The 23692-nt window shown below is 45.9% G+C and overlaps 1 protein-coding gene across 12 annotated transcripts in view; it reads left to right on the top strand.

The window, feature by feature from the left end:
• ADAMTS3 (ADAM metallopeptidase with thrombospondin type 1 motif 3) overlaps positions 1-23692 on the top strand; it is a 98484-nt gene that overhangs the window by 30791 nt on the left and 44001 nt on the right. For 8 of the 12 annotated variants that reach the window (XM_027698438.1, XM_027698440.1, XM_027698435.1 and 5 more), the window contains 4 exons: positions 3-183; positions 4750-4889; positions 6259-6519; positions 17633-18033. In XM_027698438.1, the coding sequence (XP_027554239.1) occupies positions 6510-6519; positions 17633-18033 (411 nt within the window). In that variant the 5' untranslated portion in view covers positions 3-183; positions 4750-4889; positions 6259-6509. Of the gene's footprint in view, positions 1-2; positions 184-1132; positions 3001-3883; positions 4890-6258; positions 6520-11659; positions 11764-12529; positions 12558-17632; positions 18034-23692 lie in introns of those variants that run through there. The other 4 variants (XM_027698444.1, XM_027698446.1, XM_027698445.1 and 1 more) reach the window with 4 other exon arrangements.

Below are 23692 nucleotides of genomic sequence, written 5' to 3'. Positions count from 1 at the left end.
AGCTCAAGGAAAGGACATGAAATGAGCCAAGAGCATTGTGTGAGTCAAGAGGTGCAGAAGTGCTGCCAAGCAGTGACTCCCACCCTGTTGGGAATGGTGAATTCCAAAGAAATGGCTCTGTGGTGCAGCTGGCACGGGCTGCAGCAGCAGCAAGGTCACCCACAGAAAGGAGCCAGGCAGCAGGTAAGAGTCTCAGCGTCTCACTTGTCCATCCAGACACTTGGTGGTTTCCCACTCTGTGGTGTGGGGAGCACATCAGCAGGTCACCCTTGGAACACTCTGGATGCTGAGCAAAGTAGGAAGAAGGTGAGAGTGAGGAGCAGGGAGGGAGGGAGTTATTGATTTGGGACTGCAGCAGTGAGAAGGGAGCCAGCCCTCTGACTGCAAGGTTTTTGCCTCGTTCACAGAAATAAGTAACCTGAGGTACAAGATTTTTAACACTTCAGCAAGATATTTCTTTGTCCTCTGTTGGCTTCTTCCAGTTCTAATTCCAAACTGATTCCAGCCAGTCTGCTGCTGTACTGGCACTGTTCCAGCCTACCTATGGCTGTGTGTGCCCTGAGAACTGAGTGCCTGTACAGCCCCAACGGGCAGAAGCAGCTGCATCACCTCCCCATTTGAAATTAGGTACTTGAAATAATCTTTATTTGGTGAAAAAATAAAGAATATTGCCTAATAAAGGTAGCTCTGACTCTCTGGCTATTTTTTTAACACAGTACCAGCCCAATATCTTTCTGTGTTTATTTAAATGGGAAAAGTTTAATCTTCAAAAAGCAGGACCTACTGAGACTCCCTCAGTAACAACCATTAGTTACTTTGCAAAAAACAGTGTTTTCAGCTCAGACTTTTCATGTCACAGTCTTGGCACCAAATGTCTTGTGGTAAATCTAATTTCATAGCTTGGACTGCACCCAACATTGGGATTATACCTTGACTATCCTATTGGAAAAGGCAGAGCATATTGTGCTGAGTACAGGTGCAGAAACAGCAAGCCAGCTTTGCTCTGAAGTGATGAAAACCAATTTCCTGGGAAGGTAGCTGTATATTTTCTCAGAACTTTAGGCAGCAGAATATTAAAATGTGTCACTTCTGGACATGCAGGTTTAGATTTCATTTTGTTTCAGTTCCTTCTTGCTAGATTGCAATCCTAAATTATGATTTAATTCCAAGAAAAGATTTTATACCAGTATCAAAACTGAAAAAATATCCAAGCCTGGATTTTTTGAAGCTTCAATATTATTAGGAAATCCCTAGTTCAGGATTTAAAATCAGTAAGACTCTGATGGGTATTTTTTCCATATTTTTGCTCCTAGGCTAATTCCTAAGAAAATTTAAAATCTTTTAAAATGGTTAACAGTTAAATCATTAATTTTTCTCATTTCCTGCTTTTACACTTTGAATTCAAATGATATGTACACATGTCCCCTGGCAAAGCACTCAGGAAGCTAAAAAAATAAGAGCACTTATATGGGATTATAGATGTTTCCTGTTCTTCACGTGTTTAAGTGTTTTACTGTAGCACAGCACTTCATAGATCCTTAAGGAAAAGTTCTGACAAGTATTTTAGGGGTAATCTGCTTTATCTGTATCACACTGAGTACTTTTGGCATTTAATCCAGAATTAATTTTCAACAGGTACCTGTGCAGTCAAAATCAAATCTTTCTGTTTTTCATTTAGGAACTGTTTCTGTGCATGTGATGGCATTGCTTCAATAAAGTATAAATACTTAAATAGAGGTAGTTCATGTATTTCCTTGGTCTGTTTTGAAGGACTTTTCTCCCTTCCAGGCTGATGGTGCAGCTTTTCTTTAAAGCCACTTGGACTCCTTCACCTTACTGCTTAGATTGCAAATTTAGCAGGAACAGTCTCCTTGACGAGGAGACTGTCTTGGAGATCTCCACCATTTGCCAAATTTTGCTAAAATTGGACAGTAAAACCCAAACATATTAAGGAAGCACATATGTACACACAGTCATAAAAGAAGTCTTCTTTATATAGTAAAATAGCAAAACAAAATACAATTATTTGCACTTTTCCATCATGTAGCTTCAACTTAATCCATTTTCAAGATGTCTTAGTGGCCTGTATGTTGATTTCTAATAAATGGTAGCAGTCACGAAGATGAAGAACTTGAAAATGTAGCCTGTACTGACAGTTCATCACTCCCTTGATTCTTAGATAAATCTGTCAAGTGAGAGGGTGAGACCAAAGATCTTTTCCCACTAAATTTAGACTTAAATGTTGACAATGGTGTATGGGAACGCCCTTAATGGGAGAAAAGGCCTCCCTCGTGGAAAATAATGTACCTTGGGTTGTATCCTCACTGGCAGGAGAGGTGTTTACTTTAAAAAGAGATGCTTTGAAATAAAAAGGGAAAGGTTGCTCAGCTTATCAGCCAGACTGAGAAGGCCAAGGGTCCTTTGATAAGGAGTTTCAGACCAGCAGGAGGGTTTCCAGAGTTGTTAACTTGGGCTCTGTCTTTTTTAACTGTCCAAAAAGTCTTCTTTCCTACCATACTTCTTCTTTTCACTTGGTGCCTCTTCCTTTTGTTTCTTCCTGCTGCAACAATATCCTTTATTAATCTGTATTTTAGGCTGAAATCCTGTAATCCCTTGGATGTACCGACCCTTTGGTGAGGTCAGGTACTTACCTGGTGGCATTCCAGTGTTTTCTAAGGAACTACACCAGTTTGTGCTAACTGGGGGTGTCTCCTTCTTCTGTATCACTGTACAAAAAACAGGAGTGCTTTGGTGTAGGTAGAGTGGGATTAATGTCAATAACTATGTTGATATTTGGCAAAGGAATCTTGAGTAAGTGTTGTGCTGCTGACTCACACGAGGTGGGCATTCCCAGCCCAGGCCAGCACAGATGGATCACATCAGTGGAAAGCTTGGATGAAAAAAAGACACGGATGAAGGGCTGGGAATGGTATTACAGGATAGATGAAAATGGGAATAAAGCATTGCTGTGCTGTCAGCACTCAGGAGCCATCAGGAGGGGTAAATCAAAGTCCAGGCAGGTTCACAGCCTCCGTTGCCTGCGATGGTCCTTGGGCTGGGCCCACCAAAGGGACTCAGTTTTCCTTCCAATGACTCACTATAAAGGCACCTCTTATCCTCCAGCTATTTTGGACCCTATTTTGGGCAAACAGACAAACATTTTATTGGACAAACGTGATTGTCACTCCAGAATATTTCAGGTTATTTTCAATGCTGGTTTCTCTTTTTTCCAGTCCTCAGGGCTCTCTTTGAGCCCTTCAGATGTATTTGCCTACTGTATTTGCCTCCCATACTTGAGGCACACCGAGGTGTTTTATACAGTGATGGGTTAAATATAGAAAGGGCCTTGGAAAGGCAGAACAGAGCAACCACTCAATCACTTCACACATGGAACGCTGGACAGTAAATGAAGGGCTTCAGTAGCAGCAGGGCTGGGATTCCTGACCTCTGGCAGGCACCCCTCCCACTGAGGGTGATTTTAAGGAGTTACTGTTGATTTCTTTCCACTCTGCCCCTTATCAGAGGGGACAGCTCACTGCTGGCACAGATGGCCCAGGAAGGTAACTTTAAATCATCCAGACCTCTGGAGTGAGAGCCAGATTTCAGTGTGGGAAAGCTTTCCTGTAAACTCGGTCCAATACTTAAAAACCTTTTAAATGACCTGAGCTGATGAGTGGTTTTGCTGTTTAAATCACATAGAATACAGAGCTTTACAGAGTTGTAAAGAAAAATAGATAAAATTATGCACTGTTTTATTTTATTTGTCTTTAAGGCGTTAGATTCAGTAAAACCTGCAAAGGACAAGGACTTAATGTACTGCAAAAGATAAAAGTTGTGTTACCAGAACATGCTGCTGCCAGCCCAAAGGGTTTAAAAAGCCAGCTAAAAATTACAGAGACTGACCAAAAAGTGCTGAGGTTAGTCACATTTTAGTATTCTATGTGATTGCTTTTTAGGCTTTCCACAGAAGGTTTTAAGGAAAAGGTTTAAATACTCACGTTGTAACATGTGAGCCTCACGTTCAGAAAGTCTTTTGGTTTTTATTAAGGAAAATGGGAAGACTGTGCCAGTATGTCTTGTAGGGCAATTAGAAACACCATATCCTAAGGGGGATAAACAAGGCTGAAGGGCTCAGCCATTGCCTGATGGATCCTGATCAGTGGTTTGGGTGAGTAGGAAGTGAAGGGGATCACCCACGTCCCAGAGCTTGCAGAATTAAGGAGGGTTTCTAATTTGAATATGGAATCAGTGAGCTGTGAGCTGGCACTCACTTTGCCCAGGGTTTGAATTCCCTCATTCTCCTGTGCTGAATTCAAGTTCTAGTTGAGCTTAGAATGAAGGCTGTGAAAAGACTGTGGTATCAAGTGTCTCTTCCACAAAGCAGCAAAGCAGCAAATAGCAAATTAAGAGACTAGGAAAAGGATCATGTGTCATGCTGCATGGCACTCTGGGAGAATCATTAAAGGAGAGCTGCTTTATTTTGTTTTACACTGAATAGTGATGGTCTAAGCCCTTTCTTCCTTTGAGATTAAAAACCACATTTTTCTTTAAGATGCAGTTCTTTTCTAATAAGAATCCAAGTTTACAAATTCTAATTATTTGGCTGTTTCACTAGAGGACCTTGCTCAGTACTTTCACTGAAGGTACTCTTGCTCAGGCTCTGACAAGGCAAAGCCAGGTGAGGGATGTTTGCAGGGAGTGAAGCAGTGGCAGTTACTGATATTTTAAATTTGGCTTGAACTTCCTCAGAGGATGAACTTCCCATTTGAAGCTGAACACTACACTTGTGTTTTGGACCTCCTGTAATTTGTCCTGAAGTCAGAACCTGCTGCACAGATTGGGAGGCTTGAGGGGAAGCTAAGATTCCCAATTAAAGTTGGAACTGTAAGGTAAGGAATATGCTTTAATTATGCTTCATTACTTCTCTAAGTCCACTAAAACCACCAGAATGCTTGGGCTCATGGCTGTTCATGTTCCTGCACAACTTCTGAATTTACTGCCTGAACTCAGCTGAATCCAGTAAATCCACAGAGGTATCAGGGCTCCAACAAAGGACACGTGTTGTGTGACTTTGCACACAACTTGAGGCTCAAGAGAGGGAAAAATGGTATTACTGGTTACACTTTGCAAAATGTACCGTGGTTTCATTTGGGAAATAAAGATGGAAAGAGGAGAGATTGGAATCCCTTAATTATGCTGATCTTGATAGTGTGATATCCTTTTAAAAATTCTGTTGGACATAAGAAAACCTGAGTGTTTTCTTAGTCTTCAGATGCTTTGCCATTTTTAATTGTTTTCAAAATGAAGTGTTGTGTGTTGCTGGGACAGACAACACTGTAGGGCACCTCCTGGAACCAGGGGCCACTTAAACTGAGCATTCCAGTCTGGATAAAGGTGTGCAAACCAAATAAATCAATAAAGAATTATATTTTTAAGCATTTCTCAATACAGTCATCATACAAAAGCAAAAGTGCACTTTGAAACGCTCAAAAGAGAGGGGCAATAGGACATAGTTTACAAATACTGCAGTGAGGAATTTCAGTAGGAACAAAGCTCAGCTTTTAAAATTGATTTTAACCATTTCTCCTTGTAACAACATAGTACAGATATATGCTTGTCTGTTGTGTTTGATGTCATAAACACTGATGAGCTTGACTAACCAACAGAAAAGCAGCAGGAAGCAATGAAGAGTCTGTGTTTATAGCTATTTCCCCACATCTTTTCATGTACACCCTTACCTGTGTGTAACTACACCGCTAACCTGAGGTGAATTTTCGGGTATTATCCTGCAATTTGTTGCAAACAGTCTGGAATGTAAATGAAATCCTAAAATAATACCCTGTGAAGTGTTATAATCCTTTTTTTTCATGCAGTTCAGAATATCTGGCCATCTCATGGTGTCCTGGGGGTTTCTGGAGTTGCAGCCCCTGTGCCATAGCACAGCTCTGGAGAATGCCCAGGTGGTGACAGACTGTCACACGCTGGAATTGGAGCTGGCAGAGCAGCCTCCATTACCTTCACTGGGATTTACAGATGTATTTATATACTTGAAACCAAACATGAGCATCCCCCAGACATGGTCCCTTCTGCTCGAGGTCTCCCTTTCCCTCCCTCTTCTTTGGTGCCTGGGATTGGAAGTCCCCGCTCCTTCTACTTTTGTTAAAAGTTGCCTAGAGGTTGAGCAAAAGTATCGCTGTGGTAGTTTCCCCTCTTCAGCAGCATCCAAGGTATTGTTTCCTCTTCTCTTCCTTTTCCCAGGAACAGCAAGCAGCTCTGTTGAATGGATTCCTCCATGAGGTTATTGTGCAGGTCAGGAGGTTAGCTCACTTTTGTCTTTTTACTCAACTGCTGCAGAAGAAATCCTCTGTGCGTTCTCCTGAATTGTAAAGGCTGGTAAGAAAGAGAAGCCAAAGTCATCCATTAATCCCCAGGCAAAGTCCTATTGAAGCAGCTGCAGTGAAAGCTCTCACACGCTGCCCTGGAAATAACCCCGGCTGTGACGTGGTGAGATGACCCTAGGTAAGGTCAGAAGCTCAGTTCTCATTTTCTTTTAAGCTTCTGGTTTTTAAACAGTATTTGGGGTTGTGCCTCGTGGATGTGTTGAGCTCTTAAAGCAGCTGGAGCCTCACGGAGAGCGAGCGGAGATGGGGAATCCGGACAGGCAGGGGTTTATCTGCTGAACATTGCTACTTTCTCGCCTCAAATTACTGCTGTTTTGGCTTAAATATTTAATGACCATGACCCCATGAGAGAGCAGCAAGTGGTATCAGGATTTTAGCTTAAGCCGCTTTGTGGAGACAAAGCACCTGTTTTAATTCCTTCTGGAAATGGAAGTGATTTGGAAGCGTCCCAGCAAATTCAAGTCAAAGTATTAATTCTTGCCTGCCTGTATGCTTTCCCAGGAAGTGTGTGGATTGGGAGGATCTGTGCACACAGCTCCTGGCTGGGATTTTCAGGAGGGCTAAGGGGGCCAGGGGTCTCTGTCCTGGCATCCTGTGATGCCAAGACGCATTTAATGGAAGGATAGTGGCATCAACTGTTTGCCTCTTTTCTCCATAGACACTAATACAATAATCATGCAAAGCTGATGTGTAGGGTTATGGTTAGGTGGGACGCAGTCTGCAACTTCCCCCGGTCCTGGTCAGCGTGCCCTTGGAGCCGCTGGCAGCTTCCAGGAACGACGTTATCTCTTGGGATCCAATGGCAGTGGTTATTAAAACATTATTAAAACATTTACGTGGGGACTGCTGGCAGCCCTCCTCCGGCTGCTGGGTTTGTTCTTGTGTCACGGAATGGCTTTCTGGGATAGAATCAAAGAAACTGCTGTGACAAAAACTACTGACGTGACGGATTTGAAGTATTTCGTGAGGTAACCAGGTAACATCCTAACTCTTCGGAGCGGGGAGCTGGAACTGAATCAGCCACTCCCATTGGCACTGAGGGAACTGACTTTTAACAGGATATTACTGATTTTTACTTTTCATTTTTAATTTCTGTGGTGCAGCTTTTGCCTTTTCTGGGTTTAGGGAGTCGCATCAGGAGAGCTGATTTTCATTATGTGTGAGAGGTAAGGGAGTGTTGGAAGTGTGCAACCTCCCTCCCTGCGAAGGGAAACTTGTTTTGTGTGAATCAGGGACAGAAATGCAATCACTGAAAAAATACTTACTTTCTCTCCCTGCAGTCATCCCCCTCCCCAAAAATTTCTATAAGAATGTGACTAAAACCAAAGCACTTGCTAAGTTACAAAGGAATAGTGTGGAGCTGGTGAAGCCAGAGGGAGGTGCACATAGAATCCCAGAATTGTTTAGGTTGGAGAAGACCTTCAAGATCATCAAGTCCAGCCATTAACCTAGACATGGAACAGGGTTATCATTTCTTTTGAGGATTCAGGGCGGGTTTATTTGCATTTTATTTGGCACACATCTTTTCAAAACTCACCACCTTAGAACAGAAATAATTTTATGGCATGTACCTATAATACAAAATTCACAAGCACTACCTCTTTCCCTTCCTTTTTATTTTTCACAATGTATTTTACAACTGCAATTTTCGTGTCTCACATTTTTTCCCTCCGGTTTCCTGTGGTTAAATCTTGACCATAAATCTTAGGCTGCTTTGTTAAAAATAACAGGTGCACTATATTTCTTCATGTAACAATCTGCTAGATTAATAGTGGCTTTAAAACAATTAACTATGTCTGTTTGGTTTAATAGTCCGTTTTAATGCGCCACGAAGGAGAAACTGGAGGCATTGTCATTTACAGAGTGCTTGTGTTTCATCTGCAGTCTGGTGATCCTTGTCTGGCACCTTGGTACTGGGATCCCCTTCTAACACAGATAATGCCAAAAAAAAAATTCTTGTGCAGGTTTGGAAATGAAATGACAAGTCACTGGGTGGCAAATGAGGTTAAAATTAATTTAACTGTGGTATCTCAGCCAAAAAGGCTTTAGGAGCATGACTGGAGTTGTCACACAGGGCAGCTGGAGAGGAGGTGGGTTTCTGCATTGTAATGGCAATATTTTAGACATAAAATTTGATTCTTGTAAATTCTACTTTTTATTAAGGCTGGAAACCTGAGCAGGTCATGGACACATGTTCTGGTGTGTCACAGAGTAGGATCTGGGTCTCCAGCCCTGCCTCATGGGGGATCCCCCCTTGGCTTATATTTCCATCCGGGCAGACTCCATGAAGAAGGAGAACCTGAGGCACAAGTTCATTAAAGGAAGGCAGGATTTTACACCAAACCCAGATTTCAGCAGAAAGAACAGAATTAATGCTTTCCAAACTGGCTGCTTGTAAGAAAGATCATCAAATGCACATAGCAGATCAGAAGCTCAGTAAATTATCATTATTCCTAAATATCAGGAAATGTCACTGGAAAATTGAGCATTAAACCACGTATGTGTGCAGGATTGGTGAAGACTGGGATTCGTCTGGACCACAGGTATTATTCCTAGATGTTATATTTAAGTTACACTATACATGAGTTTACAAGGGGCTTGTCTCAAAAAAATCAATATTTGAAGCCTGTATTAAGTAGCATTGCAAGAACTCCTGATCAGTAACTTCTCTTGGTCCTTTAAATTTCTCAGTTTGAGTTCTTGCTCCAATTATACCTTACTTTGAAATTGTTTTGAGTGCGAGAGGATGTGAGACCTCATGGAGATGCTGCTCCAGATAGGTAATGCCACGTTTTACTCCCCAGAGTATTATCCCTGCCAAGTCCTGCTGCAGCCTCCCTGCTCCAAACCTTGGCCCTGTGCAAAGCCTTCCAGATTTCAGTGCCTCTTTGCTTCAGGGCCCAACCTCAGGTTCATAAAATATTTGTGGCTGTCAGTCTCGTGCCTCAGCCAAAGCTGCACAGATGCAGAAAGCCTGAGGGATTTTAGAATTGCAAATGCTTAACAGATTTTTAACGGATATATATATGGACATGCATATGTAAATACATATATGCATATGTATGTATATCAGACTTGAAATACAACACAAAATCTGTGATTTCTTTGATAATAGTGGGGCCAAGCTGGGCTGTTGGAGATGAGAAATGGCTTTAATTGAACTTCCAAATACTGCCTCAATTTACATGTGTTACAGCTGTGGCACTCGGTCTTGTTTTTTAGTAGAAATAATGAGGCATCTAATTTTAACACCTTATTTTTGCTCCCTTACAATTCTGTCAAGCCTTTGACAGACCACAAAACAGAATATCTGCCCTGGCCCCCAACCCTGTCTGTTGTGTATCTTGGTTTCTTTGACATTTAGAAACTTTTTAAGCCAGTTTGGGAAAGTTCAAAAATGGAGGAGGGGAAGTAACAGACACAACACTGTATCACAAGGGTGTTTTTAAGAACATAGGAACAGCTCTCCTAGAGGTGAGGAGTTTGGATCCCTGTGTCTGTGGGAGGTGTCCCTGGCCATGGCAGGACTGGAGGAGGTGTAAGGTCTCTTCCAGGCCAAGGCAGTGATTCTGCCATGCCAGGGGCTGCCCCTGGGGAGCACTGGGGCTGTGCAGGTGTACAGAAATGATCCTACACGTGTAATAACGGATACATTCCCACTCTCTCAGAAAAATTCCTTTTATTTTTTTGGCTTCGTGAGAGAGCACGGTGCAGTTCAGGACCTGTGTCCTCTGAAACAGCAGGGCTGCTGTGGTTGGAATATTGAAGGTGTCTCCTGAAAATTGACCCTGGAGCTCTCCTCCTCTTTAATGGTTTTTTTGAGGCAACTTAGATTTAGTAGAACCAGTGTTTTCTTTTTCATGTAGATAGGATTCTGGTGGGCAGGGTCAACTTAAAACTCATAGTTAGGCTGTCACTGGCATTCTGAGAACGTTTGAGCAGCAGCAAACTGTGTCAGTAATATGTGAGGCCATCAGAAAGTGATTTGGGTTGGTCATGATGTCTCACAGGTGTGGTATTGCAGGAGGTTCAACAGAATGGTTTTAAACTGGATTTTATATTGGGATCCACATGTTCGGAACACTGGCTAAATCTGACCCTGACAAAATTCAGTCCTTGCTTTGAGTACTGTTTAGTCTCTGGCTCCTAAAAAGTGTTTGCAAAAGTTTTGTTCCACCCTTGGGGGTGGCACAGTGGTGTCTGTTACTAACTGGTTACACACAGTCTCAACTGTGTGACATCTAGAGAAAGAGAAGGGACCAGGAATATGCAGAGCGTGTTTGTGAAGATTTCTGTCTGTGGAAGGTCCTGTGCGAGTGGATTTTGGGTTCTGCCCAGACTGGGCACCGTTGCTGTTTGTGTTGTGTGCTGAGCTCCTGGCTGTTGGGGAGAGAAGTCACTTTGGTGTCGGACTCCAGTCCAGTGGGACCCTTGGGAACTGTTGTGACAGGACATGGGGTGATGGTTTTAAACTGAAGGAGCATCGATTCAGGTTAGATATTAGGAAGAAGCTTTTTATGATGAGAGTGGTGAGGCCCTGGCACAGGTTACCCAGAGAAGCTGTGGCTGCCCCATCCCTGGAAGTGTCCAATGCCAGGTTGGATGGGGCTTGGAGCAACCTGGGCTAGTGGAAGGTGTCCCTGCCCATGACAGGGGGGTGGAACTGGATGAACTTTAAGGTTCTTTCCAACCCAAACCATTCTATATTAAGACTCAGTAGCTTTCTCTGTGCTGCCTTGGGTTGATTGGAAATACGAAAGCTTGGGGATGTGGTCCCAGGCTGGGGAGCTGCTGTGGGAGTCCCTGCCAGGGTGTGATGCCAGCATCCCTGTGCAGGCAGCGCTGGATGGCGGGATGGACGATGAATGGACGGATGGAAGGGAAGGTTGTTTCTTGGTGGATTTCAGGCACACGTGCCAAGGACGGGGAGCACCAAGGATGCCGCGGGAGCGCGGTGGGAGGACTTCTCAGTGTGTGTCTGTGTGTGTGTGTGTGTGTGTGTGCGCGGAGCCGGGCGGGTTCCCCGGCGGTTCCCCGGCGCTTCCCGGCGGGCCGGGCCGTTCCTGACGTGGAGCGCCGGGCCGGCCGGAGGCGGAGCCGCCGCGGGTTTATCAGCGCCGCGGGTCGCGGCGGGCGCGCAGCAACAGGCGGCGCGGGGGACCCGCCGCCTCTCCGCCCGCCCGCCCTGCCGGCCCCGGCCCCGGGAGCCGCCGCCGGAGGGCAGGGAAGGAGCGGCAGGAGGAGGGAGCGGGCGGAGCGCGGCCGGGGCCGGGGCGCGGGCGGCCGGCTCGGGATGGTGCTCCTGCCCCTCTGGGTAGTGGCAGCCGCGCTCCTGGGGGCCCGCGCTGCGCCCGGCCGGCAGGTGAGTGACGGGACCCCTGCCCTGCCCGCCCTTCCCCCGGGGAGCCCCCCGGCCCGCGGGGTCCCTCTGCCCGCCGCCCCGGGATGCGCCCCCAGGTCCTCCCTTGTTCCCCGGCTGCCCCGGGGTCTGCGGGCGGCACCGGGCTGGGCTGGACCGGCGGCTGTCCGCCCTCCTCCGCGCCGTACACCGCTGCATCCGAGCAGCCCCGAGCCGGGCACGGCAACCCCAGCCCGGGCTGGCGACTGCAGCGGCAGCCCCTTCTCTCCAGATCCCGTCCCCCGGGGTCCCATTCCCCTGCCAAGAGCAGGTACCACCCCGTGGCATCAGGTCACTGCCACCGTCCCTGCGGTCACTCGGTAAGTCCACTTGGCTTTCCGATTCTCTAGCACAGATCCAAAGAAGCGCTGTCAGCTCTCTGCCCCTGCACCCCTGCTTCTTGGAGCTCATCCCTTTCCTGGCATTAAAGCCTTGCTTTGGCCACCAAACTTACTTTTTGGCACAGTGTCACAATACATAGAAGGGGTCATTCAGAATTAGGATTGCTTAGCAGCTCCCTTTATGTTAAACTTGCTACGGACTCTGTTAGTATATTGGTGGGAACAGCTGTTTATTCAGTTAAGGAAGAATTGCCATCCCAGGAAACCAAAAGCAGAAACGTATAAAATAGTGTAGCACAGACCAAGTGATTTTTCAGCCTTCTGCCGTCCCCCATTGCATAGTAATTGCACTAACAACTTGGTGCATGTGTTTCTTTTCTCTTCTGCAGGCTGCTAAAGAACAGCAGATCCAAATAGGTAAGTCTTTTTGGCTATTGTTGCTGCTGTCAAAGCAGAAATAAAAGAAGCAAGCTCAACAAACTAGTAATTTTCTGGAGAAATGATCTGTATGCAGGCGAGCATTCCCCACCATTGCCACCCAGGAGCATTTGTAGTTGCACGGTGACGTGGCATGGATTGAATTTGCATGTCCTCTCGTGCTGCAGTTTGGCATCCTGATGTCTCTGTGCTTCCCTTCTGAAATGTAAACCTACAGAAGTTACAAAATCTGTAGCTGTTCGCTGTTGCCTTGTGGACTGATAGTCCTGGGTAAGAATGTGCCGTGCAGCGAGTTTGGTGTCAGTGGTACATGCAGGTGCTGAAGGGAAAGGTGCCCGTGAGGTGCTTCATACTGAAACTTCAGCCTGTTGGACTTCTCCCACAGACAGGGAGGATGCACCCACTGTTTAGCTTCAGGTGCGTGTGTTCATTTAGACTAATGGGTAATTGGGTGCTCTATGGCTTGGAAGAGGTGGTGGGAGGATGTGGAAGCTGGCATTCCCTCTCCCAGGGTGTTAGTGCCAGGGAATGCCATGCTATGTGCTCCTTGCCTTACGCAGGATGAAGTGAGCCTTTCCCCGTGCTGTTGAGTGTGTGTCCCTGCACACGAGTGTGCTCTGGAGCTCTTCAGCAGTGGGAATGGACCCAGGCAGTTCTGCTTCCAGTTGCCGTTAGACCCCCCGCCCTGAGGTTTTGGTTCAGGTTTTGTTCAGAAAAGAATTTCAAGCATTTCTGTAAATTTTGGAAGTCTTGTCTCAATTTCAGTTCTGGCACTGCATCCTCCTGGGCTTAGGTTGGCTTCCAGTGCGATCACTGAATAATTGGAATGGAGATGGTGAGGTACATTTAAAGCTAACTGGCAGACAGAGGGTTTTTCCAGTGGTATGCTGATCCCGTGTTTTATTTCTAGTCCTTTCCATGAGAAATGGGTTGTATTTGAATTTCAGAAACCATAAGCTATATAGGAATGCATCTTTTAAATTACACAGTACATCAGGCAAAAACTCCCTGAATCTGGGAGACAACTTTCTGTCCTTTAATGTCTTCCTCTCTTTCACGGCCTCATCACTGCTGTACTCAGGAACGTTTGGGGCTCTATTTGGTCCTGTAAATTCTGATTCATAAAGCACAGAACCATAGAATTCCAGAATGATTCGGATTAGGAGGAACTTGAAAGATCATCCAGTACCAACCCCCTGCCATGGGCAGAGACACCTTCCACTTGACCAGGTTGCTCCAAGCCCCATCCAGCCTGGCCTTGGACACTTCCAGGGATGGGGCAGCCACAACTTCAAACTGTGGCTTCCTCAGCTGAGAGTTTTAATGAGTTGGAGGTAAAACCTGCACTGGGATTGTCTCAGATGTGCTGTCCTACTTCTGAGCCCCTACCAAGTGTCGGTTTGCATCGCTGTTGTGTATTTTGAGTTGGCCCAGGGCTGGCTGCTGTCAGCAGCTGATCTTTTCGCCTGAGAAGTCACTTAGGGCAAACTAAAGCACCTGGGGGTTTATTTTTGTTAAATATCAGCACAGACTGCAGTACAGGCACAGGGAGTTACCACATTTAATTACCTGCATTCATGCACAATGTGCTGCAGTGCCTGGGGGCTGTCAAGAGAAACTGGTTCTGTGTCACTCCTGGCACAGTCAGCCTGAAGGTGCTGATGCTTGGGGCTGTGCTGCATCTTCACTTCTCCTCAGCCTCCCACGCAGCAGCTCCATCACTGCTCAGTGCCACTTCTGTAAGAAATCTGGGATCTGACCTGTGACACAATGGTGCCAGGCCCTGCTGCCTGCAGAAAGCACCTGCAGCTCTGCAGAGGCTGCAAAAACACCACATCAGCCTTTTCTTGAGCTCTCTGTATCCCTGGGGCCAGTGACAGCAAAGTACAGCAATGAGGGCACCAGAGCCCTGTCCCATATCAACCTCTATCCTTGCAGTCCATGGCTTTTACTCATCCAGCTTGCAGTGCCCAGGTACAGCACAGTCTCATCCCTCTTCAGGTGCCGAGTTGTGAGGGAATTTTCAAGAAACCCATTGCCCTTTTCTGTCTTGTCTTTCTCTGTGGTCATTTCTGCCACCTAAAGGCAGCCAAAAAGAGCAAACAGTAGTTCTGGAGTGACCCAGGTTGTTGAGAGGCACCACAACTGCTCCTTTGTTTCTGGAAGCCACCAGCCAATGATGGGGACAGAAAATGGTGATGACAAAACCCCTGCTGGGCTTGTCTGGTGGTCTGCAGCCCATCTTGTCCTATAAAGCATTACTTTGCTGAGTGACCAGAGCAGCTCTGTGTCATCCCACTGTGCTTTTCTGCGTGGCACAGTCTCCCTATGGAAACTCGATCCTCTCCATCCCTGCAGCAGCAGGTAACTGTTTTTTCCCCAGTACTTTTCCTGCCATCCAGCAATCTGGTTGTGTCACAGCCTGTGAATTCCAGCCAGAAGGTGCCGGCACAGGAGGTGCTCTCAAGGTGTCACCTCACATCCAGTTCTCTTGCTGAGACTGTGTTTTTGAAATCTTCTCAAATAGATGTTTAGGCATTTGGAACTCTCCTGTGGACAGCCACGTTAGGAATTTTTGATCAATGTATTTCACAGAATCTTGTGTCTAAAAAAAGAATGTTTTTCCAAATGCAGGTGATAAAAAAGGGAAAAAGTTTAGGATTTTGGAGCCCCAGCTGTTGTACAGTGCAAAGACAACTCCTAGGAGAGCCAGCAGTGTTAATTCTGCAGTTTAATGAGTATTTGAGGGGGGAAAAAAAAGCCGGGACAGCTCTCTTCAGAGGCATTCTCTACCTAATTATGTTTTGGCACACAATGAAAGAATGTGATGTTCCTTCTTAAGCACTTCCTTTCAACTTAAACATTGTGCAACTGGAGCAGCAGTTTAAAGCCAGATTTAAAAAAAATGGAGAAAATGTGCAGTTAAGTGCTTTTCCTCTTGCTCTGATCAGCACTGTCAGCTTGGAATTAGCAGAGCAGATCGACTCTGAAATTTTAGCTTAGGAAAGGGAACACCTACAGCTGGAATAGCATTTCCTCGGAGCGTGCAGTCTGTGGAAAAAGGGTAATGTAAGTCAGTGGAGGAGTTCAGATGTCTTCGGGATTCAGTCATGTCCCATTTAATTTTAATTGCCTTTGAACAAAAGGCATTTCCTCTTCTAGCTCAGCATTTACAGGCTCTGGAAAGGGCTTTTGCTGACTCAAATCCTTGACAGTTCTCATTTTCCAGCCTTTGTTCCTACCTTCTTGTGGCTAGCTGGCTGCTCTTATTAGCAAAATAGCCTTTTTTTTTTGCCCCAGCCTGTGGAAATGTGGGAATTTATCTGTGAGATGTGCAGAACAGTTTCTCTGTTGTGCAGTAAGCACAGAATTCGATCACCAGACTGTGGTGCACTGAACCTCCTGCTTCAAAAGAAAAGAACAAGCCACAAGGAATCTCAGCAAGGTAAAAGGCGGAACATCAGCCTGGGAATGAAGTCCCAGCCCTGAAGCGCCGGGAATGTGAGGAGCAGTGATTTTACTTTGACCCAGTTAGGATGTACAACCCAGCAGCTCTGTCTTCTGTGCATGGCCTGGTGTCTAATTAATAAAAATTGCTTTAGAGTTTTAATTCGGTCCCTTCTCTAAGGAGACAGACTAGCAATCCTGGCTGAGAATTCCCAGTGCTTTAAATGGGAATTATCCTAAGGATAATGGCCTAATTAGGATGCCAGTTTTAGAACCTCATCTTGTGGGTGTGTGGCAAAGTAGGTGAAGTTGGCTGCTGCTGAAACCCACCCTGTGGGGTAGCAGTGGGCTTGGAAATGACTTGTCACATTCCTGGGATATAGTATTTCTGTATTAAGATAATTTGTAGTGCTAGAATTGAAATGTCTATGTTTGTCCTGCTAGTACCATACATTGTTTTTTGGTCGAATTCCTCAGTAACTGGCCTGAAAGAAAATGAAAAGCAGTTCTGTGAAGCCATTAGGAACATTTTCCTCCTGAAGTTACTCACTGGATGTTTGAGTCCTTTAAAAGCAGCAGCCTCTGCTACCAGGAGAGAGGAACTGGCTACTGAGCTTTTGCTCTGTTAATTCTCAGCCCAAGTGTGAGCCACACTGCGAGCAGGTAAAACTTAGCTCACTTAATAAAGTACATTTATTTGAGGAATTCTCAATGGCACTTAGTGCTACCATCAGAGCCACCCAATCTCGGAGGTTGCACTGAAGTGCAGGATATAGGTAAAATTTGTGCAATTCTGTGTTGTGGGTTTTCTCTGTTGTTTTTGATCTCTTGTCAGTCAGAGGAAAGGCAATAGCAAGTTGCTGGGTAAGGGGATTTGTAGAGGGAAAAGTTTTTGCCTTTACCATTGCTGACATGGATTAATTTATCAACGACGTGTGATATCCACTGGATTTTTTCCCTGTTTGTATTTCCTGAGTAACCTGTATGCAAATTGTGGTTGTAACCAAGCCTGGCACCTAATTTCCAAAACCTTAATGGGCATCCTGACACAGGAGCGAGCAGTTCTGTGCCAGGTGTGCAGTGGAGCTGTGTGGCATTTCTTACAGGGGAATTCGAAAGGGGCGCTGCCTCTCCTGGGGCTGTGGAGCAAACCTGAACCCCAGGGAACTCCCCGGATAAACGTCAGTGAATATTTCAAGGGTTTCTCTCTTAAGTTTTATAATTGCAAGTGATAGAAAGAAATCCTTCCCTGTGAGAGTGGGGAGGCCCTGGCACAGGTTGCCCAGAGAAGCTGTGGCTGCCCCATCCCTGGAAGTGTCCAAGGCCAGGTTGGACGGGGCTTGGAGCAACCTGGGCTAGTGGAAGGTGTCCCTGCCCATGGCAGGGTGGGACTGGATGGTCTTTAAGGTCCTTTCCAACCCAAACTATTCTGTGATTCCATGATAAGGGAGGAGCAGTGACATGTGCCTTACGTTTTCCTGTGTTGGTAGTTCGACCAGGAATCCTAGGTTGGGAATTCTGGAAGGGGAGGTTTGAGATAGCAGGGTCCTTGAGTCTTCGTGCTCTTGTTCTAATTTGAGTTTGATTTCGGGTGTTTCTCTTGGCAGAATTCCGCAAAAGCAGGCCGAGGCCATACGGTTTAGTGATTCCCATCAGCACCAATGCAGACGGAAGCTACAGCTCCAACATCCTGTCTGCGAGTCACCAAAGGCGAGCGCCGCGGGAGGTGTCCCAGAGCCCCAGGCAGCTCTACTTCAACGTCACTGCCTTCGGGAGGGAGTTCCACCTCCGGCTGAAGCCCAACACTCGCCTGCTGGCTCCCGAGGCCGTGGTGGAGTGGTACGAAGACTCTGTGCCAACCGGGAGCGATGGTGGTAACACGAGTCACGCTGGGACTGCTGCGGAGCGCTTGTGGAAGAGGGAGCCCCTGTGGACCAACTGCGCCTACGTGGGGGACATCACGGACATCCCCGGAGCTGCGGTGGCCATCAGCAACTGTGACGGGCTGGTAAGGCTGCTTTTGTGGGTCCTGGGTCTGGTGTTTGCTGCTTGGTGCACAGCTTCTGTGGCTTTTAACCACACCTTGCTAATGATGTGGTTTACAGAACTTAAATCCCTTAGGAAACACTGATGGGGACAATCCTACTGCTTTACTTTGGGATAATTCCTCTGAGGCTGATGAGCAAAGCCCTTCATGTCACCGGTGTGAGAGAGAGAAATAAAACCTGTGTCTTGTTGGGTGTCCTTTTTACTCTCATGAGGTGTTACAAACAGGAAAATTAATAACAAAGGCATTTTTAAATGTAAAAGGCGACCTCTGGATGACTGAATGTAGAATCTGGCATCCAGATCATCCCTCTGTAGCACTCTCAGGCAGCAAAATCACAGGTTCCCCTATAGTCCAAGTATAGCAGCTTTAAGTTTTAAAGAGTTTATTTATAAAGTGAGCACACTTTTTGTTCTCTTAGATGCAGTTTTGTTTCATCAGGAGGTGTCATATGAGAATTGAGTGGGTCACATCTGTTAAGGGTTCGTTCTCAGTCTGGTTGCCAACACTTGGGATTCCGTTGTGGCTCAGCAGATGCCCAAATCCCAAAGTGACAGGCTGAGCATATATGGATCCCACATACCATTCCTGGATTCAGTCACGTGGTAAAGCAAGCCAGCAACACTCACCTTGTGCTCCGTGAGGCGTGGGGGCAGCGGTGGAACACACCAGCAACATCCAGGGAGATGAATGTCCTGGCTACCCTCTTGCTGTCTGGGACAGCAGTCACATGGAAAGGCCTGCACCAGGCATCCCTTCTTGGCAGTGGGTTTCCCTCTTCCCCTCACATGCCACTTGGTCATGATCTGATTCCATTCTGTGATAAGTCCTTGCTAGGAAGGCTCCCACCTCACAGTGGGCTGGAGTCACTGTGAGAGTAACTGCAGAAAGGGCTCCAAATACCCATTCAGACTGCAATTCCTTGACTTCCCTTGCTTAAAGCAAGGAAATACTGGTGGTGGTTTGACCAGAGGTGATAACCTGTGTCAGTTTGGTGTGTTTTGGAGGGCTTTTGGTGGTTTTTTTTAGGAGAATCTGTTGTCAGTGTGCTATGTTTATGAAGGCCAAGCAGACATCTGCCTGGCTAGATGCAGCTTCTGATGGAATCCTTCCAGTGAATGAGACCCTGGGACTGGGAGCTGGATTTTAGCAGTAATCCTGAATGAAGTTGTTGTGTGGAGACAGCACGTGAAGACAAGCAATTGGATTAAATGGAATTAGCCTAAGGAGTGCAGCAGCTCCGGCAGAGATTGCCATGTGGCTGGCAAGCTGCTCCTGGGCTGTTTGCAGTTAAATGAAGCCACAAGAGACTTTTCGGTGGGGGAAAGGCCTCACACTGACAGAGGGCAGGGTTAGGTGGGATACTGGGAGGAAATTCTTGGCTGAGGGTGGTGAGGCCCTGGCACAGGTTGCCCAGAGCAGCTGTGGCTGCCCCATCCCTGGGAGCATTCAGGGCCAGGTCAGGTGGGACTTGGAGCAACCTGGGATAGTAGAAGGTGTCCTTTTTTTCTCATAGCACCTAGGAGAAGCACTTCATGTACTTTCCATGGTTTTAGGGACTGGACTAGGAGAATATGGGCTTTTTTCTTTGAGGAGAGGAGTGGATAAATGCTCCTGGGTCACTCTTGTCTCTGTTTGTCACAACCTGAGCTGTTGTTACAGCTCTGGGAGCGCTAATCATGTGAGTGTGACATAAATAAATAATCCTGAAGAGTTATTTAATGTTTTTTTTTTCTCCTGGCATCTCCAGAGGTAGCAAAAGGAACTTGCAGTTACCATTGCTGGCTTCTCTGTTGCTGTACTGTCTCTCTCAACCCAGCTAGAATATTTGATCCTCAGTGTTTCCCGAAGATGTGAAGGGTGAGATAATGTGGCTTAACAGAAACTGGAACAAGAGTGAGAAATTCTAAGGCCATGTGTATGTCTGTTGGAGAGATTTATTTTTGACTTCAAAGGAATTTAGACACTCTCCAGAGTAGCCAGCTGGGTTCTGAGCTCTTGGGAGAAAGTGAAGGGAATCACTGGAGTAGCAATTTGCACAATGCGTAGCTTATAAAAGAAGCTTGATATCATAAGTAACAGAAAAAGAGCACTTGGGAGCTAAATTTTGATTGCTTGTTTGTAAATATATGGAATAATTGACATTTGCATTAGTAAAGCAAGATTCTGCCCACAGTCTCTTCTTCAATCTAAACTTACATTTTAAAACCCCAAATATTTGGACACTTTGTTTTGAAATAGTTTGCATATCTACTTCTGCAGTGGAAGTTGTCTGTGTGCCATCACTTTTGCAAATTCCTATCTTCACATCTGCTTAATCTCCCTTGGAAAATAATCCTGTTTATTTAAAAAGCCCACATGTGCATGTGCCTGCACTTGTCATGGCAGAAGAACACTTCATTAGTCAGGGAGGAGCTGCCTCTTGTCTTCTTCACCAGGTGTCAGGAAGCTGGGGCTTCCACAGGTTTCTACTGGATATTTCTACTGTTGTTCAATCAAAGTAGTGATATTTATTGTCAGAATCCTTGGGGAGTGGAAGGTACCAGCCTCAAAAAACCACCACAACTGGTTCACACTGTAAATGAAGAGAAGGCAGCAGGCCTAACATTGACAAACAATGGCTTAAACCATTTTTCTACCTGTTGTTGTGGAGAAAATGAGCTCAGTTTCTCAGTCAGCTTCCTGAGCAGGTGTTGGTGTGTGGTGCCTTTAGCTTGTACTTCCACTGTGATGTTTTTGTAGACGTGTGCCTTTGTGTTTGAGCTGGGATCTGGTTTATGTTCACATCCATGCAATGCCAAGTGGGAATGTTGGTTTCTGTTTCTCCTAGAGCATTAACCTTGCTGGTTTGAAATCAAAGGGCTGGGCCCAGTGCAATGAACCTCTAATCTTTGACTTCAGATTCCGAGGAAAATGAGACTTATTTTTTTGTTTATTGCAAACTATTTTGGTTTTTTTTTGTTTACTGGGGTTCCATGGCCTTCAGGCCCAGTGCTGCACGTTCTCATTTGGAAGTACAGCTGTTTGCAAATGGAAGATGCTTGGGAGTCTGCCTGGCTTGCAGTGTTCAGCTGCCAAACCAGGGAAATCCTGGAAGGCAGACCAAACATCAGGAATTAAAAAAACCAAACAAAGCTGCTCAGATCTATCACTTGTGATGGATTATTCCTCACTTGCTTATTGCCATCCCTTTTTTCTAAGGATATGGAGATGTGAAGAAACGTATGTGTGCATGTTCACAGCTGCTTTCCTTTGGCAACTGCAGGCTGGAGTATCTCAGATGAGAGATACTCGCACAGCCTTTAGCCTTGCTTCAGGAAAAGCTTTGAAAATCTGCTGGAGTTGAGGCGTGTGGGATCCAAGGAGTTTCAGGGCATTTTGATTTGTTTCAAATGCTTTTTTGTTGCCCTTGTTCCATCAAGACTGAAGTATCAAGGCTTATTTCTTGTTCCTGTGTTGGTTCTAAATGTATTATTTCAGCCTGATTACCCCCAAGATGGCAAGACTAGAATTCCTAAATGGAGAAACAGCTTTCTAGGAGCCACTGGTGTTTTTTCCCAGTGTATTGGAATAGCATTCTGGAGGCAAACACTTGGATTGCTGCTGAGCATCTGCTTGTAGTGCACAGGAGACTCTTGCCGAGTTTTGGGTTGGGATTGGGACCGTCCCCTTGGGTCTGGAGGCCTTTCCCAGTCCAGGCTGGGGTCTGTGGCCAAGGGGTCATTTGGTAATCCTGGACCTCCTGGGAGGGCAGAGCGCAGGAAACCAGGATAAAGCCTGGGGAGATGGAAGCGGCTCCGTGCCACTCTGGGCAGATGGCAGCAGCGTCTTAGGCTGATTTACCGCTCTGATATTCCTGCTGCCCTGCCCTCCTGTGCTCTTCCCACAGTAATTCCCTCCCTGTGACCTGCCGTGCCCGGCCGTGCCTGCTCTCGCCGCTGGCGTTCCGCCGCACTTGGCAGGATTTAAGAACTGGGATTGATGGGCTGCAGCTGCACTCCATCCCCGTCACCTCTCTGCTGGGTGGCACTTCCCACAGGCTCCTACGGACTCTTCAGTCCCAGCAATCCATGGGAAAGAGGATTTCTCAAAGGGCAGGAGCTCCAAAAACTTGGAAAAATGCTTATTCAGGACTTGGGGATTCCTGTGTAAAACGCAGAGGGGAGAAGCACTGATTGAGAAGGGAGGCTGTGGGGCTTGAACTTGATAAACTCAAGTATATATAGTGTAAAATAAAATAATATAGACTTTTTTTATGTATCTGCTTTGCTTGTCCTTGGAGTTGTCGCTCAAAGCAAATGGGTGCTTAATCCTTACTTCTTGGAGTGCAGTCCAAGTTGATGCAGATGTTTGCTCAGGCTCCCTTTATCTCTTCTTGTTTGTTTTTGTAAGCTTTTTTAACAGGGCCAGATTTGGTCTAGTGATAGATTTGCCTCATTTCCAAGCCCTTCTGTCTTCTCCTCTCCTCCTGCCTTGCATTTCTCCCCTTCTCATTTACAACTAATAGTAGCAAGTAGTAAAAAGGGCAGTGCTCAGAGTTTCCATGTGGTTGTATCCTTTTTGTTTTGAAGGCTGATCGAACCGCTAAGTCCTCCTCTGAAATGATCATTTTTCTACAGGCTGCCACTCCTTCTCCCTTTATTCCAAATGGATTGTGGTCATAGGAAAAACTGGATAGGTATACAAGTAGCATATCTACTGCTGTCGACTTCATGTAGGCCAAAGTGGCCCAAAATACATCTCATAGCATGAAAATTTGCAGTCTGTTTGGGTAATAGGTTTTCCAAAAACAGGGACAAATTTAAGAATTCTGTTTTTCCCCCTCTGTTAGCCTTTCCAAAGTGTGATTTCTCAGGGGGAGAAGGAAAGATCCAGAAGGGGCCATGGAGCAGACTCCAGTGAGGGGTTTCAAATCTACCTTTGAAGTAATTCAGTTTTCCCCCTCATCGCTTTGACTGCAGTAAATCTTTGCTTAAAAACAGGGCTCGTGATTCCCAGCAAAGCCCAGGCTCTTGGAGCCTGAGTGGACCCTGCAGGGCCCTGGCCAGGGTTTGTGTCCATGGCTGTACAGACACGGGGATCAGTCCAGGGGTCTGGACATGGTGCTGCACAAGTTTTTAGTGTTTATTTTCAAGGGCTTGATTGCCACACCTTCACACTTTTATTTATCATATATTTGGAAAAATGGCTCTTTACAGCAAATCAAGGGTTTACATGTTAATTCCTCCCCTTTAAGCAATATATGTAGGGGCTGGAACTGCTGTTCCAGGTCAGTATGTGGTTTAAAATGATCTGGAACAAACTGCTGGTGGCTGGGTGCTGCTCTGGATATCTCTTTTGTAGCTGATATTGAATCCCACCTTGTAGTCCTGGCAGTGCATTTTCCCAAAACACCTCTTTTAGGGCACTTGGATAAAGAATTTCCTCTCTGGATTTTTTTGCTCTTTGTTCCCAGAGCAGTGTGCGCTTCTTAAGTTTTTTGATTCCTGGAGGCTCACAACTAACAGTTTATAAAATAGCCCAAGCTTATTAAAATGACTTAAGTACAAGCCTTTTTTATAGCTTTAGTAATAAACCGCAGATTGTATAAGTTGTGTGGAGCCTTGATAACACACACAGA

Source organism: Neopelma chrysocephalum, unplaced genomic scaffold, assembly GCF_003984885.1.
Source record: "Neopelma chrysocephalum unplaced genomic scaffold, ASM398488v2 Primary Assembly neopelma1_128, whole genome shotgun sequence".
Classification (NCBI taxonomy): Eukaryota; Metazoa; Chordata; class Aves; order Passeriformes; family Pipridae; genus Neopelma; species Neopelma chrysocephalum.
The sequence above is the reverse complement of the archived record's forward strand: the minus strand, read 5'-3'. Positions and strand labels throughout refer to the sequence as shown.